Here is a 15,230-nt window from a genome sequence, read left to right on the forward strand (position 1 = left end):
AATATGCATCGGCGGCGGCGGCGGCGGCGGGTGAGCGGGGGTCGGGAACCGGGATCCCACCGGGCCCATCGTGCCCGCCGGGGCCGAAGCTTCGGCCGGGCTTCGGCCCCGGCGGGCACGATGGGCCCGGTATTCCCCCCCTTCTCTCCCCCAAAATCGAGCGGGGGTCTCCGTTGCCACGGCGACGGGCCTGGCCCCGCTGGACTGCGGCCTACCCCGCTACTCGAGCGGGGGGCTTCGTTGCCGGGGCAACGGGAGTAGGCCCCACCGGAGGCGGATTGGGGCGGGGGGAGGAGGGGCACAGACCCGCATTTCGTCCCGGGGCCTCGTACACCGTCTCGGGGTTGCCAAAAGGGTTGGGAAAGGCCCCCCCCCCGATGGCTTCCAGATGTGGATTGGGGCGGCCGGTGGGAGGGAGGGAGGGAGGGAGGGGGAGCGAGGCGGGGAGAGGAGGGGAGGGCTGGGCCGGGAGGAGGCACCGAGCGGGTTTTTCCTGTCCCCGCAGCCCCGGTGAGTCACGGGAGCTGCGGCAGCGTGAGACCCGTGGGGACGGCAACACCCCCCCCCCCCCCCCCGCTTCCCCCTGAGCCGCCGCCCCGGCCCACCCCGGACATGAGGCTGCTGTGGGGAAGGTGAGCGCCCGCGGCCCCCGCAGGGGTCGGGGGGGCTGGCAGAGCCCGCGGGGCTCGGCCTGGGGCCGGGGCTGGGGCAGGCGAACCGGGAGAGAGGGCGGGGGGGGGGTAACTGGAGGAAACTGAGGGGGGGGGGGGGGGGGCGGTGGTTGAGGGGGCTGGCAGGGGCTGGCACGGGCCGGCAGGGGCGACGTGTGCGTGTTGGGGTGCTGGGACAGGCTGATGTGTGTGCGCTGGGGTGCTGGGATGGGCCGATGCCGGGCTGGGCCGGGTAAATGAGGAACAGCAGGGTTTTTGGGGGGTCGCAGCATGTGGGAGCCGGTCTGGGGTACATGCCATTACCGCCGTGTGTGAGGGGTGCAGGCGGAGGGGGGGGGAGGTGGTGTTTGGGGTCCCTGCGCCGAGCCCCGGTGGTGCAGGCGGCCAGGGCTGGTGTACACAGGGCGGCACCAGCGAGGGGAGGGCTGGCGGAGCGATAGCGGTTTGGCACGGTGTCCAGCTGCCGGCACAGGTGGACACGAGGCTTTGGCACAGCGTTGGCACTGCAGCACTGCATGGCTGGAGGAGGTGGCTGCTGGCCCTGGGTCTGCCGGACTCGGCGCCCGGGGCAAAGGGACACTCCCAAAACGCTTCTCACTCCTTTCTCTCTCCCCAGGGGCTGACCCTGCGCCGTGTCCGCCAAGCCCCGGCCCCGGTTCCACCATGGCCTCGCAGCCACAGCCCCTGCACCCTGCCGTGCCCTGCGCCTCCTCCACGGGCACCGGTGGGGCTGGGCTGGGGGCTGCCAGCCCTGAGAAAGGTCTGTCCCCGAGAGGGTGGGAGGAATTGGGGCGGGGGGCTGGGGAGGTTCCGGCCTGGTCTGCACTGGGCATGCCCCCCTGGTGCCTGAGCCCTGTGCTTGGCCCGGTGTACCCCCCTGGCCTTCCCCAGGGAGCCCGGTGGGGCCATGGGGCTCCTCCAACACGACGATTCTCCTCTCTCACAGGTCCCGCTCGCCCCAAGCCGCCAGTGCGGCCCAAGCCCCGGGTGCTGCCCAAGCCCGCCGTGCCCGCCAAGCCCTCCCTGCTACAGCCCCCACCAGGGCCACGGCACCCTCGCCCGGAGCTGCCCTCCGCCGAGAAGATGAACCGCCTGGCTGGACCCCAGCCCTACAGCGGGGGCGGCTCGGGGGGGCCCCTCAGGCGCCCCTCCTTCACCCTCAAGTCTCCTGAGACCCCCAATGGGAAGGGGCTCCCTTCCCCCCCTGTTGCAGCCACTGAGGACCCAGGTCCAGCCCCCACTGAGGAGGTGCCCCCCGCCCCGCCGACCCCCTCTCGCAAAGGCCTGGCTCCCTTCAAGGTGACACCGGTGCCGGTGGCGACCAAACTGGAGCGATTTCCAGGCACCACTGTGGAGGAGATCCTGGCCAAAATGGACAGCAGGGAGGGCCCGGGCAGCCCGGACCGAGCCCGGCTCTCGCCCTTTTGCCCCGATTCCTCCTCTCGCTTTGGCTCCAAGACTTTCACTGCCTTCCGGAGACGTCCCAGTAGGGAGGCGGATGGAGCCCCCCCCAGTGAAGCCCCCCCCCAGACACCCCAACCCACAGCGGGCGAGCTGGGGACGGGGGATGGCGAGCAGCTGATTGCCGAGACGAGGTAAGGGCCTGGGGACTGAGCCAGGGTGGGCGAGGGGCTGTACGGATGGGGGGACGTGTCTCCGAGCCATCCCAGGGATGGGAATAACGGAGCTGAGGTCTGGTGGCCGGTGTTGCTCCCGAGCCGGCAGCGCCTTGAGCTGCTTCCGTGGGAAGGCCGGGGCGGCTGCCGCTGCGCTGGGCGGTTTGCTCAGACCACAGGAACGGGCTGTCCCAGCTGAGGAGCTGCTGCCGCGCCTGCTGCCCCCGGGGGCTGGGAATGGAGCCAGCCGGCCGTCCCGCTGCCTGGGCTGGGAATAACGGGGAGGGGGGCGCTCCCCTGGGAAAACGCTCCTTTTTTTCCCACCCTTGCTATTTTTTCACCCTGCCGGGCTGTGCCAAGGCAGAGGGAGCCGACCCATCTGCGGGACTCCTGGCTGCAGGATGTCCTGGGCGAGAGCCAGTGCTTGGCCACGCTCCTGAAGGTTGGGCACCTCCGGGAGAGTGAGACAGGGGCTATTTTAAACCAGAGTGTGAGAAACTCATTCTCCGAAGGACTGAAAACTTTCCGGGAGGGGGATTGGGGCTGATTTGCCTCCCTCCTCTCCACAGTCAAAGCCTCGCTGATAATTTGTTCTGGTTTTGGGTACGGCTTGCAGCCACTGAAGGGCCTCTTGTGGTCCACCCGACCCCATCCTGTGGCCAGAGCGGGCGGTTTGGGGCCGGGAGGTGCTTCTGCGGGCGGTGGGAGAGGGAAGCGGAGGCACAGGGGGAAAACTTACCCTCCTTCCCCATTTCTCTCCGGCAGTGGCTCCCCCCCAGCCGGCCCAAGCTGTGCCGGGGACCCCCGCGGACGCCAGAGGCCGCCTTCCCCCTCTGACGTGAGTTCTCGCCTCGCCCTCCCGTGCCGCGGCGGCTCCGCTCCTGGGCTCTCTCCTTCGGGGCTCTCCTGTCTCCTCCGGGGCTCCCTCTCTGTGGGGTGCGTGTCTCTCCTTTCTCCTCAGGGTGCCCCCCCATCCCTTCCTCTGGGTTCCTGGGCATGGGGCCAGGTGGTTTTGGAGGGGGGGGTGGCGTGTGCCAGCGCCACTGCTGAGGCGTGGGCAGGGAGCAGCCGTGAGTCACCAGCCGGGGTTTGGTGACCCGGCAGGTATGTGGCAGGGCAGGCCCTTTCGGGCTCCCCGCCAACCCCGTGCATGACACCAGACCGTGGTGACACCGGGGTGGCAGCTGGCAGGGTGACACTGGCAAGGGGGTGCCCAGCCCCATGGCGGGGTGGGGGATCCGGGCTGAGGGTGTTTTTACTTCCTCCTGCTTCATTTCTTCCTCTCCATCTGTCTCTGTGCTGCCAGAGGGTGGGTGTTCAAGGGGGGCACTCAGCCCGGGTGGCTCCCAGTAGGCCCCTGACCCCAGAAAGGGGCCGGGGGCCACTGGGAGACACCCAGGCTGCCTTAGATTTGGGGAGGGGTGCTGTGATTTTTGGGTGGGTGACACCTGGGGGGTTTCTCTTGAGTGACATGACATTCCCCCCACCTCCGGCTCTTTCCACAGCTCTCCTCTCTCCAGCCGGGTGCCCTTGGACCCCCTGGCTCTCCAAGGCCACCCACCTGCCCAGCCCCAGGAGCTCCTTTCCAGCCTTCAGCCTCGGCCCCCGGCTCTCCTGATGCCCCCCCAGAGCTCCCAGCCCCTGGGTCCCCCACCCGGGCCCCCGGCTCCCCCGAATCCCCCCCTCAGCCTCCAGCCGAGGTCTCGGCTGCCTCCATCCAGGCCCCGGGCGCTCCCTCCTCCTCTGCAGCTGAACCCCGGCTCAGCGTCTCCCGCTCCCCTGGCTCCCCCCACACTCCTGGAGAGGGATCCCCTGATACTGCCAGCCCCCCCAGCACTCCCGAACTGCCTCCCAGAGTCACCTGCCCCCCCGGCTCTCCTGAGGCTGCCACTGAGTACCCAGGTTCCCCAAGCCCACCCCCTCAGCCCCCTGCCAAAGCCTCTCGACCCCCAGGCTCCCCAGAGGGACCTGATGACTCCCCAGTGTCCCCACAGTCCCCCGAGGGTCCTGATTTCAGCCCCCCTCCCTCTTGCAGGGACTCAGGGCTCCGGCGCTCTTCAGAGGGGGTGCTGCAGCCCCCGGCAGTGGGGCAGGGCATGGGGGAGCTGGGGGGCTCGCTGAGTGCCCTGCCCCGTCCCGGGGACCTGCCGCCAGAGTCGTCCCTGGGCAGCGAGTCTGGCTGGAGCCTCTCCCAGTCCTTCGAGTGGACGTTCCCCTCGCGGGGGGCACGGTGGCTGGCGTCTCCCCCCCAGTCCCCCATCCGGGAGACAGCCGACTCGGGGCTCTCCGCAGAAGGGGAGTCAGATGGGGAGGACCTGGCCCCAGGCCCCTCATGTTCCTGGGGGGACAGTGGGTCCCAAGGACCCGGGAGCCGGGGAGCGGAGGGGGCTCCATGTCCCGGGGGCCCTGTGCCCCAGCGAGAGGCCGAGGGCTCGACGGAGGAGGAGGAGGAGGAGGAGGAGGAGGAAGGGGAGACAGAGCGAGATGCCACTGTTCCCTGCTTCCCTCTCTGTGTGACGGAGCCCGGCCAGGATCCAGCTGAGCCTGAGTTCCCTGCCCAGTCCGGGCCCCTCACCGAGGCCGCCCCACCAGGTCCGGGAGCGGTGGACGACTGCCCCACCAGCCCACAGGGCCCCGGTGGGCCGGGCCGGGCCGAGGGACCCCTGAGGGACTCCCAGCCCCATGGCGACCCAGGCTGGCTGGAGGAGCTGCTGTCCTCGCCTGGGGCCCACAGCTCTCCGCAGGTGAGGGGGGTGCAGGGGCAAAGGGTTGGTGCTGGGCTGTGGTGTTGGTGGGTGCCAAAGGGTTCGGGTTAGGACCCCCTGGTGCAGGAATGGGGGGCCCCATGGGGTGAGGGAGGCAGGGAGCAGGGTCTGGCCTCCCCTCGCGACGGGACCTTGTGCTCTGCTGTGTCCCCAAGGTGTCCCAGGGTATTTCCCCCTCTCTGTTCCTCTCCAAGTCTCTCTGCTGCGTGAGCCGGGACTGCCACCCCCTTCAGCCCCCTCTCCCCCCTTTTCCCCCTCTCTCCAGGACCTGCTCGGCTGGTCGCGGAAGGACCTGTGCAGTGAGTTCGGCATTGGCAGACCTCAGCAGGCCCACACCTTCGACTGGACCCCAGAGGCTGTGGCCAGGGAGAGAGACTGGCCTGGTGACATGGAGCAGGACCGGGAATTTGGGACCAAATCGAGCTGGGACAGCAGCCGCAGTGTCAGGGATGGGGACCAGCAGGACGGCCCCTTCGGCAGTGCCAGGAAGGACTGGGGCAGCGATTACAAAGGGACGGAGCTGATGGGGGAAGCGAGACTGGGCTGCAGCAACTGGTCCAAGTCCCGTGGCGCTGAGGAAAGCAGCCTGCGGGATCAAGACTTTGGTGCCAGCCAACCCCAGTGGGGCACGGGCTATGGCTTGGAGAGTGCGGGCAACAGGGAGGAGATGGGCTCTGGGAAGGCCAACTGGAGCCGCAGCTACGGCGTGGGACACGGCCAGCAGCAGGAGGAGCCGAGCTCCAGGCAGCCCAGCTGGGCTGGCAGGTACGGCTCTGGGGACACAGAGAGCCAGGATGGGGACATCACTCCTGCCTGGGCTGGTCGGTACGGCACCAGCGAGGCAGAGGCAAAGGACAGGGAGCTCACCCCAGACTGGACCGGCAAATACAGCAGCAGGGATGCTGAGAGCAAGGAGGAGGATTTTACGTTGGGCTGGGCTGGCAGATCCAGCACTGGGGACACTGGGACCCCAGAGAAAGAGTTCAGCCCCAGCAGGCCAGCCTGGGACAGCAAATACAGCAGCAGGGACATGGAGAGCCAGGACAGGGAGTTCAGCCCCAGCAGACCAGCTTGGACTGGTGAGTACAGCACCCGAGACATGGAGAGCCAGGACAGGGAGTTCAGCCCCAGCCGGCCGGCTGAGGCCAGTGGATACACCACCAGGGATGTGGAGAGCCAGGACAGGGAGTTCCAACCCAGGAGATCAGCCTGGGATGATGGATACAGCAGCAGAGAGATGGAGACCCAGGACAAGGAGTTCAAGCCCAGCAGACCAACCTGGGATGACAAGCACAGCACCAGGGACGTGGAGAGGCAGGACAGGGAGTTCAGCCCCAGCAGACCAGCCTGGGACAGCAAATACAGCAGCAGGGACACGGAGACTCAGGACCAGGAGTTCAGCCCCAGCCGAGCAGCCTGGGATAGCGAGTACCACAGCAGGGATGTGGAGAGCCAGGACAGGGGATTCAGCCCCAGCAGACTAGCCACAGCCAGCGAGTGCAGCACCAGGGACGTGGAGAGCCAGGACAAGGAATTCAAACCCAGGAGATCGGCATGGGATGACGAGCACAGCACCAGGGACGTGGAGACCCGGGATGGGGAGTTCCAACCCAGGAGGTCGGCATGGGATGATGAGCGCAGCACCAGGGACTTGGAGACCCGGGATGGGGAGTTCCAACCCAGGAGGTCGGCATGGGATGATGAGCGCAGCACCAGGGACTTGGAGACCCGGGATGGGGAGTTCCAACCCAGGAGGTCGGCATGGGATGATGAGCACAGCACGAGGGACATGGAGACACAGGACCAGGAGTTCAGCCCCAGCAGAATGGCCTGGGATAGCGGGTACCGCAGTGGGAACACAGAGAGCCAGGACAGGGAATTCAGCCCCAGCAGACATGCTGTAGCCAGTGAGTGCAGCACCCGGGATGTGGAGACCCGGGATGGGGAATTCCAACCCAGGAGATCGGCATGGGATGATGAGCACAGCACCAGGGACATGGAGACCCAGGACAAGGAGTTCAGCCCCAGCAGATTGCCCTGGGCCAGTGAGTACAGCAGCAGGGAGATGGAGAGCCAGGAGCGGGAGTTCAGCCCCAGCAGAGCGGCCGTAGCCAGCGAGTGCAGCAGCAGGGAGATGGAGAGCCAGGACAGCAGCTTCAAGCCCAGCAGACCGATGTGGGAGGACAGATACGGCACCAGGGACATGGAGAACCAGGATCGGGAGTTCAGCCCCAGCAGACCGGCCTGGGCCAGCGAGTTCAGCTCTACGAACACCGAAAAGGAAGACGGAGAGTTCAGTCCTGGCCGGCTGAGCTGGGCTGGTGAGTGCAGCGTTGGCCAAAGGGAGCTGGTCGATGCCTTTGGTGTCAGGAAGGGTGACTTGCCCGGCTCTGGTGCCCCGGATCCCCCGGCGCAGGAGCCCGGCTGGGGCAGCACCGGCCAGCAGGAGCACAGTGCCACCCACAGCAGGGACTGGGCTGAAGAGCTTGGGGGAGCCAAGCGCCACAACCAATTTGGCATCATTGGGACGGAGCGGGTGCCGGACCCCTGCAGTGCCAGAGGGTCATCGGGCAGCTCGATGTCCTGGGCTGGTGGAATGAGCTCTGGGGGGCTGCAGGAGCCCCGCGGGGACTGGCAGAGGGATGATGCCAGCTGTGTGGGCACCAGTGATGCTGGTGGGGTCGGACTGGGCCAGACGGCCTGGGGTGAGGGCCTGGGCCACCTGCCTGCCCCGGGCAGCTCTGCCCAGCCCCGGGAGGCTGGGCTGGAGGAGCCGGGATGGAGCCGGGACCCAGAGGTGGCTGGCTGGAGCATGGAGCCGTGTGACGCCGAGGCCACACGCCGGGAGTGGGCCAGTGCCTTTGGCGCCCGCTGCGCTGCCCGCAGCCGGGACTTCAGCGCTGAGGAGCAGAGCCTGGGGGACAACGCTGGCTCAGTGGACAGGTAAGGAGGGTGGTGGCAGTGGCAGTGGGACCCCCAGGGGGAATCCATCCCCCTCGAGTGCCTGCGCCATCCTGCAGCAGGGACCTCCGACGCCATGGGCCTCGTGCTGGTGTCCTACCGTGGCTCACGCATAGCTGGGGGAGCTGCTGCTCTGGACCCTGGCTGTCAGGGCCCCCCTTCCCCAGCCGCCATACTTCCCCTGCAGCCTCCAGCTCTCAGCTGGAGCGGGAGATTTTTGAGGGACTGGGTTTCAACTCGTCCTGGCAGGATCTGCCGTCTTGAGCTGATCTCGGAGGGGATGATGCCTTTGGGGCTTCTTGTGCCCCTCTCCCTCTGATGTGGGGAGCTGTGTACCAAATTTGGGGGTGCTGGTGCTCCCTCACCCCCCAAAAAAGCAGCAGAATCAGCCCCATGCCCTTGTTGCTTTACCAGGGTGTGGGAACCCTGATTTCAGACTTACAGAGCTGGGGATTCCCAAAATGATAAATTCCCTCAAGCTGCCTGAAAAGGATCCCAGGAGGGGGGAAGTGAAAGCCCAGTGGGGCTTGGGGAGGCCTCAGCCTGGTTGCTCTGCGTGGGGCCACAGGGAGCCCCCAGGCCTGCTGCCCGTGTTGTCCTGTGCCCTGCTGGCCCTGATCCTCCTCCTCCTCGGGGCCTCTTGGTTGCCCAATGTCCCCTTGGCCATTGCCTGGGGCTGAGGACCCTACTGGAAGGTCTGGCCCCTTTTTCTGCCCCAAGGGAGAGAGTTGGCCTGAGTCCCCTGTGAATCTGGCAGCCTTCTTGCCCTCCCAGACCCCAAATTCTGCCCCAGCCTTTGGGAATGGGCTTTGGGGAGACCTCCCAGAGGTGCCACCCCCTTGTGTGACATCCCAGGAGAGGGAGGGGAGTCCTGGACACGTGGGTCCTGCCCTGACTTCCCGGGAGCAGCATTTGGTCCTCGTGCCTCAGTTTACCCTGGAGGCTGTTGGAGGCGAGGATCGGGGTAGGGGAAGGGCTTGCTTTGGCTGGAGCTGGAGGAACTCTGGGGTCTCCTCTTGTCTCCCTGAACAGAAGCGTTCCTCTCTCGGACCCCAGCCGGCCCATGGGCGACACTCCAGCTGACCTCCCCGCTGCAGCATCCCCCTGGAGCGAGCCCACCAACCCCACTGAGGAGGAGAGGGACCTCCCCGAGCTGGCTGCTGCCCCGCCGAGCCCCAGGGCCTCCCCTCCGCTGCCGGACATGGAGAGCGAAGACGCCCCCTCGGACCACCCGGATGGGCAGAGACCACCGAGCTGGGAGGAGAAGCGGCTCTCCCTGGCCCCCTCTCAGCCTGAGGGACCCACGGAACAGGCAGGGCAGGAATTCACCTTCCTGGAGGTGAGTGGGGAGGGGGCAGCCTCTAGACCCCTCGTACAGCCCTGGGGTGCCCTGTCCCCCTCTGGGGCCGGGGACTTTACCCTCCACCCCTGGCCTCCCCCGAAGGACAGGCTGTGGATTTGGGTTCCCCTGTGCTGTTGTGGGGGTCTGTGGGCACGCTGGCTGGGGGGAGACTTGGTCACTGACCGGTCCCTACGGCCCCCACAGGACACGGAGGTCCTGGACAGCAGTGTGTACCGCACCAAGGCCAACCTGGGCCGCAAGCGCCGGCACCGGGCACCAGCCCTCCGCCCTGGGGCCACCGCTGAGGGGGACAGCTGGATCTTCCGTGACTCCACAGGTGAGAGCCCCTGGGGCGGTGACCAGGGGAGAGGGACCGCGGGGACCCTGGCAGAGGTGTCTCACAGTGACGCTGTCCCCCCTGTCCTCCCCGCAGAGCCCCGTCCAGCCCCGGCAGCATCCTCCGATGAGGAGACAGTGGAGGAACCCAAGAGCCGGCGGGTGCGAGCGTCCCTCTCGAACAAGGGGGTGAAGGTGCCGCTCTTCCCTGGCCTCAGCACCTCTGCCCTCAAGGTAGGGACCCCCGGGACCCCCAGAGGGGGGGTGATGGCTCCCGGCTGGGTGAGAGGGAGGGGGATGTTGAACAAGGGGAGGGGAAACTGAGGCGGGTTGGGACTGGGGGGTTGGCCAAGGGCAGTGAGCACTGGGGAGGAGGCGGTGGGAGGATTTGGAGGGGGCAGAGCACAGCGTGCCCCCCTGACTTCACTCTGCTGTGCCCAGGCCAAGCTGAGGGGCCGAAACCGCTCGGCCGAGGAGGGGGCAGCAGCAGGGGACAGCAAGGTCACCCCCCTCAAGGACCCCCATGTGCAGCGCTCCAAGTCCTGCAAGATCCCTGGCTTGAGTGGGAAACCCCTGTCGCTGCCCCCCAAGCCGGAGAAGTCCTCGGGGTAAGTGCTGGGAGTGTGAGACCCTCATGGGGAGGGATGGGCTTGGGGAGCAATGGGAGCAGGAAGGGGGGGGTTGGGGGGCTGCCTGCAGGTCTGGGGACACGCTGTGGGTGGGGGAAGGATGCTGAAGGGTGGGGAGGTGCTGGGGGGCTGTCACCCGGTTCCATGCCCCACTGTAGCAGTACTGAGGGGGGGAGTTGCAGAGGCACAGGGGTTTTGGGGGTGCTTTAGGGGTGTACAGGGATATTGAGGGGTGCGGGGGGTCTCTGGGCTGGCACCTCCGGCAATCGCGGGCAGCCAGAGCTGGGCTGGGGGGAGGCTTTGCTGGGCACCGCAGCTTCCCCAGGGCCCCTTACCCAGGGAGCAGGGCTGCTCCCCCTAAAACACTGCCTGGGATACAGCCCCCTGGACTCCCCCAGCCCCCCTGGGAGCAGAGATCAGCTGGGGACCCCTCTTGGCTGTGCCCCTGGGGGTTGGTCTGGGTTCCGGGGGTGTTTCTGGGGGGCTTGTGCTGACATGGTGCCAACACCTCCAGGTCTGAGGCCTCCCCCCCGCACTGGCTGCAGGCACTGAAGCTGAAAAAGAAGAAACCTTGAGCAGGGTGAGTGGGGGAGCTGGGGGGTCCCTAGGGACTGACCCCAGACCCCTGGGGCAGGGCGAAGCTGGGGACCCCTTCCCCATGGTCCCTGTGTTGGGCTGTGTGTCCTGGGGGACTGTAGGGGGGAGTGTCTCCCCACATCCCTGGGCTCTGCTGCCAGGAGGGGCAGCCCCCCTTCCTGCCTGCTCTGGCTGGGACCCCCCCGGGGCCAGGTCACCCTTGGAGCTGGGGGTCCCCGTGCATCCCTCACCCCCTCCCTCTCTTCCAGGCTCGCCCTCCTGCCCGCGCGTCCCCGAGGCTGACGGCCGCCGTCCCCAGGGCCAGGCCTCCCCCTCCCCGTGAGGACACACACACACATCTATGCACTTTGTACGATGCTCGCAGGGTCCCTCTCCCCCTCCCCACACCTCCTCCCCCCACCTCGGCCCACGGGCCTCCCCCGCTGCCCTCCTCCCTTCCGTCCCCGCGTCCCTGGGGGCTGGGGGGGTGGGCAGCGCGTCCCCCCCTTCCCCTCGCCCCTGCTCTTGTATCACCCTCAGACAAAGAGCAACAGGTCAGGATTTTGGTGCCACTTTGACAGGACAATAAAACTTCGTTGGTTGGTTGGGGGGGCCCTGTCTCTTCTCTCAGCCCCCCCCGGATGGCCCCTGGGCGGGGTGGGGACGCTGTCCTGGTGCCTGCCACCAGGAGGAGCTCTCAGCCCGCAGCCGGGGCCCCCACAGACACGGGCACCCGTGGGTGCTGCCTGCCGGGGGGGGCACAGAGCCGCCCCCAGGGGTGCACCCCCACACCCCCCCGGGTGCCGGTACAGGGGGGGCGCGCGCAGCCTTGGGCGATCTCCCACCCCCAGTGATGGGGGGCCCACGCTGGCCCCCATCCCCCCCCACTGGTGAGGTGCCCATGCTCCTCCCCGTGGCGCTGTGCCCCCCCCAGCATCCCCCTGCAGAAGCAGCCCCTTGCACACTTGCCTTGCACGTGTGCCGACCCCTGTGCACGGGTGGGGCACACGCGCGTGTGCACGCCTCCGCCCACGCGTGCAAACTGGCCACGTGTGCACCGAGGGGCGCGTCCTGCCCCTTCCCTGCCCCCCCGCCTGCTGGGGTGCCGGGGTCCCCCCGAGGAGCGGGGACGGAACTCACCCCAGTCCCAACCCTTCCCGCAGCCCGGCCGCCCCCCCGCCGCGGTGCAGGCTGCGAGGGGACGGCGGCGGCTGCGGTGCGACTCCCGGGCTGGGCCCCGGAGGGAGGGGGGGGTCCCCGGCCCCGTGGCCCGAACCGCCCGAGGAGAAGCGGTGCCGGGGGGTCCTTCCCCCCGGGGCTTTCGGTGAACCGAGCCGCCGCCGTGCTGTGGGGACGAGCCCCTCCGGGACCCGGCTGTGCCCCCCGGGATGGGGACCCCGGGGGGGGGGTGTCCATAACGGGAGGAGGGCGCTCCAGAGGGAGAGACGAAGCCGAGGAGCTGTTGCTGCTCCCCTGGTCGGATGTGAGTAACTCCAGCCGGCTCCCCAGGAAATCGCCGAATCCCGCCCGGTGGCGCGGCCCTTCCCGGCACCGGCTGCCCGGGCAGTGCCGGGAGCTCGGCCGGGGTCCCGTCCCCCGCGGGGACGCCCACCCGCCGGCGCCCGGGGGGCTGCACGGGGAGCGGGACACGGCGGGGGCGCTCACGGCTGCAGCCCCCCGCGGGGCGGACCCCGCCGCGGCTCCGGGCGGGTTCGTGCGGGGCCTGGCGCGGGTCGCTCGGCTCCGAGCGAAGGAGCACGGCGGACGCTCCGCGGGCTCAGCTTGGAGCCGAGCTGGTCCCCGGGCTCCCGCTCGCCCCGAGCCCTCGGCTTCATCCCGGGGCTGCGGCGAACCCTCAGCCGGGGGCGTCCCACGGGCGCTGCTCCCCCCGGGACTGGGCTCCGCGGGCGCAGGGACCGGGATTTTCTCCCTGGGGATTAGGATGAGGGTCCCCGGAGCCTCTGGCTCCTGCCCGGTTCGGGGCAGCCCCTCGCCCCCCGGGGAGAGCGGCTCCTCCAGAGCCCCTCGCTGCCGGGATCGGCTCCCAGCCCCCTCCCCACGTTCCCGCTGCCCACCGGCGTTAGAGATAACGGTGTTCGTTATCAGCCCCGCCGCTGATAACGCCCCGCTGCTGCTCCCCGCGGCTCGGGGCCCCTCGCCCAGCCCTGGCCACCGACCCACCGCCCGTGGCTACGGCAACCTACCCCCCGGGGGGTCTCTGGCCCACCGGAGGAGACTGTTCGTGGGATGGCCCGGGGCCGGGGACCCCGCTGGGACCCCAGGGCGGTACGAGCGGAGCCGTCCCCGCTGCCGGGGTCTCGGGGGGGGACACCCTTCAGCCCCCCCCCCCCCCCCGCACCGCCGGCGGCTTTTCGGCGGGGCTGGAAAGGGTTACCTGTTCTCCCGCGCTTCCCACAGACGACAGAAATAGCCGAGATCGTTATTAATAGTGATCTTCATTACCCGGGCTGGAACATCTCCCTTTGTAGCAGTTTCTGGCGATACCAAGGGGCTAATTAGCATTTCTTTTATTTCCCTATTTTATTCCATTTAATAGCTAATAGGCTTAAGTAACGTCTTCATCGGGTTCGGTGTGGGGGGGGGTCCGTCCCTCCTTTACACAAACTTCAGGTTTTAACTTAAATCAGCACCCGTCGCATTTATGCGTCAGTTTTTTAGCAGCTTTTTATTTTAATTCTGCAAAGAGCTGTTGGCCGCAGCACCTCCCCCCGCGGGGTTCGCTGCGCCCCCCCGGGTCATTGGAATATTTTATTATTAATTATCTCCAGCCGAGTCAGCCCCGGGTTGTTCCCCCCGGCCGGTGGCTTTGGCTCCCCTTTGGGCTGGTTTGGTGGCCGCCGTGCCCCCCCCCTCCCGCGGGGCTCCCGCTGCTCCCCGACCCGCACCCCATTTCCCAGCCCCGCCCCGTCCCCAACCGCTCCCTGTTTTTTCAATTAGGAGACCCCTTCGAGCTGCTCCCCCCCCCAGTTTCAGCCACTAATTGCCCTCCACCCCGCTTCTTTACACCCCTTTGCCGGCACAAGGGACCCGCTGCGCTGGCAGGGGGTCTCTGGGGGTTTTGCCCTCGGGGCGGCTGAGCCCCCTCCCCCGCCCCGGTCTCCGTCCCCGCCGCCCCCCCCCCCCGCCCCGGCGCCGGGGTTATAACCGTGCCGTTCTGGCAGCCCGTTCCTCTCGTGTTTTACCGACTCCCGCCGCGAAACGCTCCTCCGGCTCCGACCCCCGGCCCGGTACTCCCCCTGCCCCCCCCGCACTTTTCCTGGGGGAATCGAGCCTTTTCAGACTTGACTTTTTGCAAAGTCCCGCTCGGCTTCTCCGCCGCTTTTCCCCCAACGCCGTAATTCCCAGAGCTCAGCCCCGGCGGGACAACCCCCTCCCACGGCTCGGCCGTGCCCCACCGCTGCGGGGGGCTTCCCCCCTGCTCCTGCTCCCTCCCAGTATTTTGGTTTTGGGGGGTGGGAGGTGTTTTTTCTCCTTTCTCGGCTTCGCCGCGTTCGGCTCCTTCACGGAGCCCGCACAGAACCGGGACGCGGCAGAGGCTCCCATCGCCCTCCGGTACTCGGGCAGACGGTGCCTTAAAAAGGTCTTTTTGCAGAGCGGGGGGAGTCTCGGAACTCCCCCTCCGCAGATTTTTGGTAAACGCACAAAGGTCTCCCCAGCGCGAGGGTCTTCTCACCCTCGAACGGGGGTACGGGCAGCTGGGGACCCTCCCAGCGCCGCGACTGTTCGCAAGAGGCAAAACCCGGGAAGCAAAATGTAAAATCCCAAATGGCAAACGCCAAACGCAACATCTCAAACGCCAAATGCCACCCCCCCCGGGCAACACCCCGCTGCAAAACGCCCCGTGCGACGCTCCCGGTGCGAAATGCAGCACCCAGAGCGCGACACCCCGGTGCGGAACGCCGGGGGCAGCGCCCCAAAGGAGAACCCCCAAAGGCAAACTCGGAGTTGCCGGGCGGTGGACCCCTGCCCGCCCCTCGAGGAGCCCCCCTGCCCCGCCGGGGGGACGGGGGTTATCTCAGGGGTTGACGCGTTGACACTTGGGTGAGAGCTCGGTAAAACCCCCCCGGAAGGAGCCAGATGCAGGGGGTGTGTGTGTGTGTGGGGGTGAGCTGTGAAATTTCCCACGGGGGCTTCCCCCCCCGCCCAGGTCCCTCCATCCCGCCCGTCCAGTCCCATCAGGGAGGAGGCGGAGGAGGAGGAGGAGGAGGAGGAGAAGGAGGAAGGGGAGGTAACGCAGTGGGATCGTTGGGCCGGGCTCAGAGGGACGGAGGATCTCGGTGAGCCCGGGATGAGCTGAGCTGAGCCCAGCGGCG

General features: G+C 68.1%; 1 protein-coding gene across 1 annotated transcript; it reads left to right on the plus strand.

Annotated features, from left to right (window-relative positions):
- Positions 1-1,334: 1,334 nt before the first annotated feature.
- Positions 1,335-11,501, plus strand: TNKS1BP1 (tankyrase 1 binding protein 1). The gene is made up of 13 exons (XM_074149185.1): positions 1,335-1,431; positions 1,618-2,266; positions 3,053-3,125; positions 3,793-5,031; positions 5,318-6,669; positions 6,808-7,097; positions 7,164-7,995; positions 9,046-9,352; positions 9,560-9,692; positions 9,789-9,925; positions 10,133-10,299; positions 10,835-10,900; positions 11,166-11,501. Exons 1-12 carry the CDS (start codon positions 1,335-1,337, stop codon positions 10,893-10,895), a joined length of 5,337 nt encoding a protein of 1,778 aa, XP_074005286.1. The 3' UTR covers positions 10,896-10,900; positions 11,166-11,501.
- Positions 11,502-15,230: the final 3,729 nt, after the last annotated feature.

The sequence above is a fragment of the Numenius arquata genome, chromosome 6, assembly GCF_964106895.1.
Source record: "Numenius arquata chromosome 6, bNumArq3.hap1.1, whole genome shotgun sequence".
NCBI classification, from domain to species: Eukaryota; Metazoa; Chordata; class Aves; order Charadriiformes; family Scolopacidae; genus Numenius; species Numenius arquata.

Excerpts from the sequence above, each read along its gene's own strand:
- TNKS1BP1 (XM_074149185.1), top strand. The coding sequence starts at position 1,335 with ATGGCCTCGCAGCCACAGCCCCTGCACCCTGCCGTGCCCTGCGCCTCC. Across the intron at positions 7,996-9,045 it reads AACGCTGGCTCAGTGGACAG|AAGCGTTCCTCTCTCGGACC; the intron begins GTAAGGAGGGTG and ends CTCCCTGAACAG. Across the intron at positions 9,693-9,788 it reads GATCTTCCGTGACTCCACAG|AGCCCCGTCCAGCCCCGGCA; the intron begins GTGAGAGCCCCT and ends TCCTCCCCGCAG.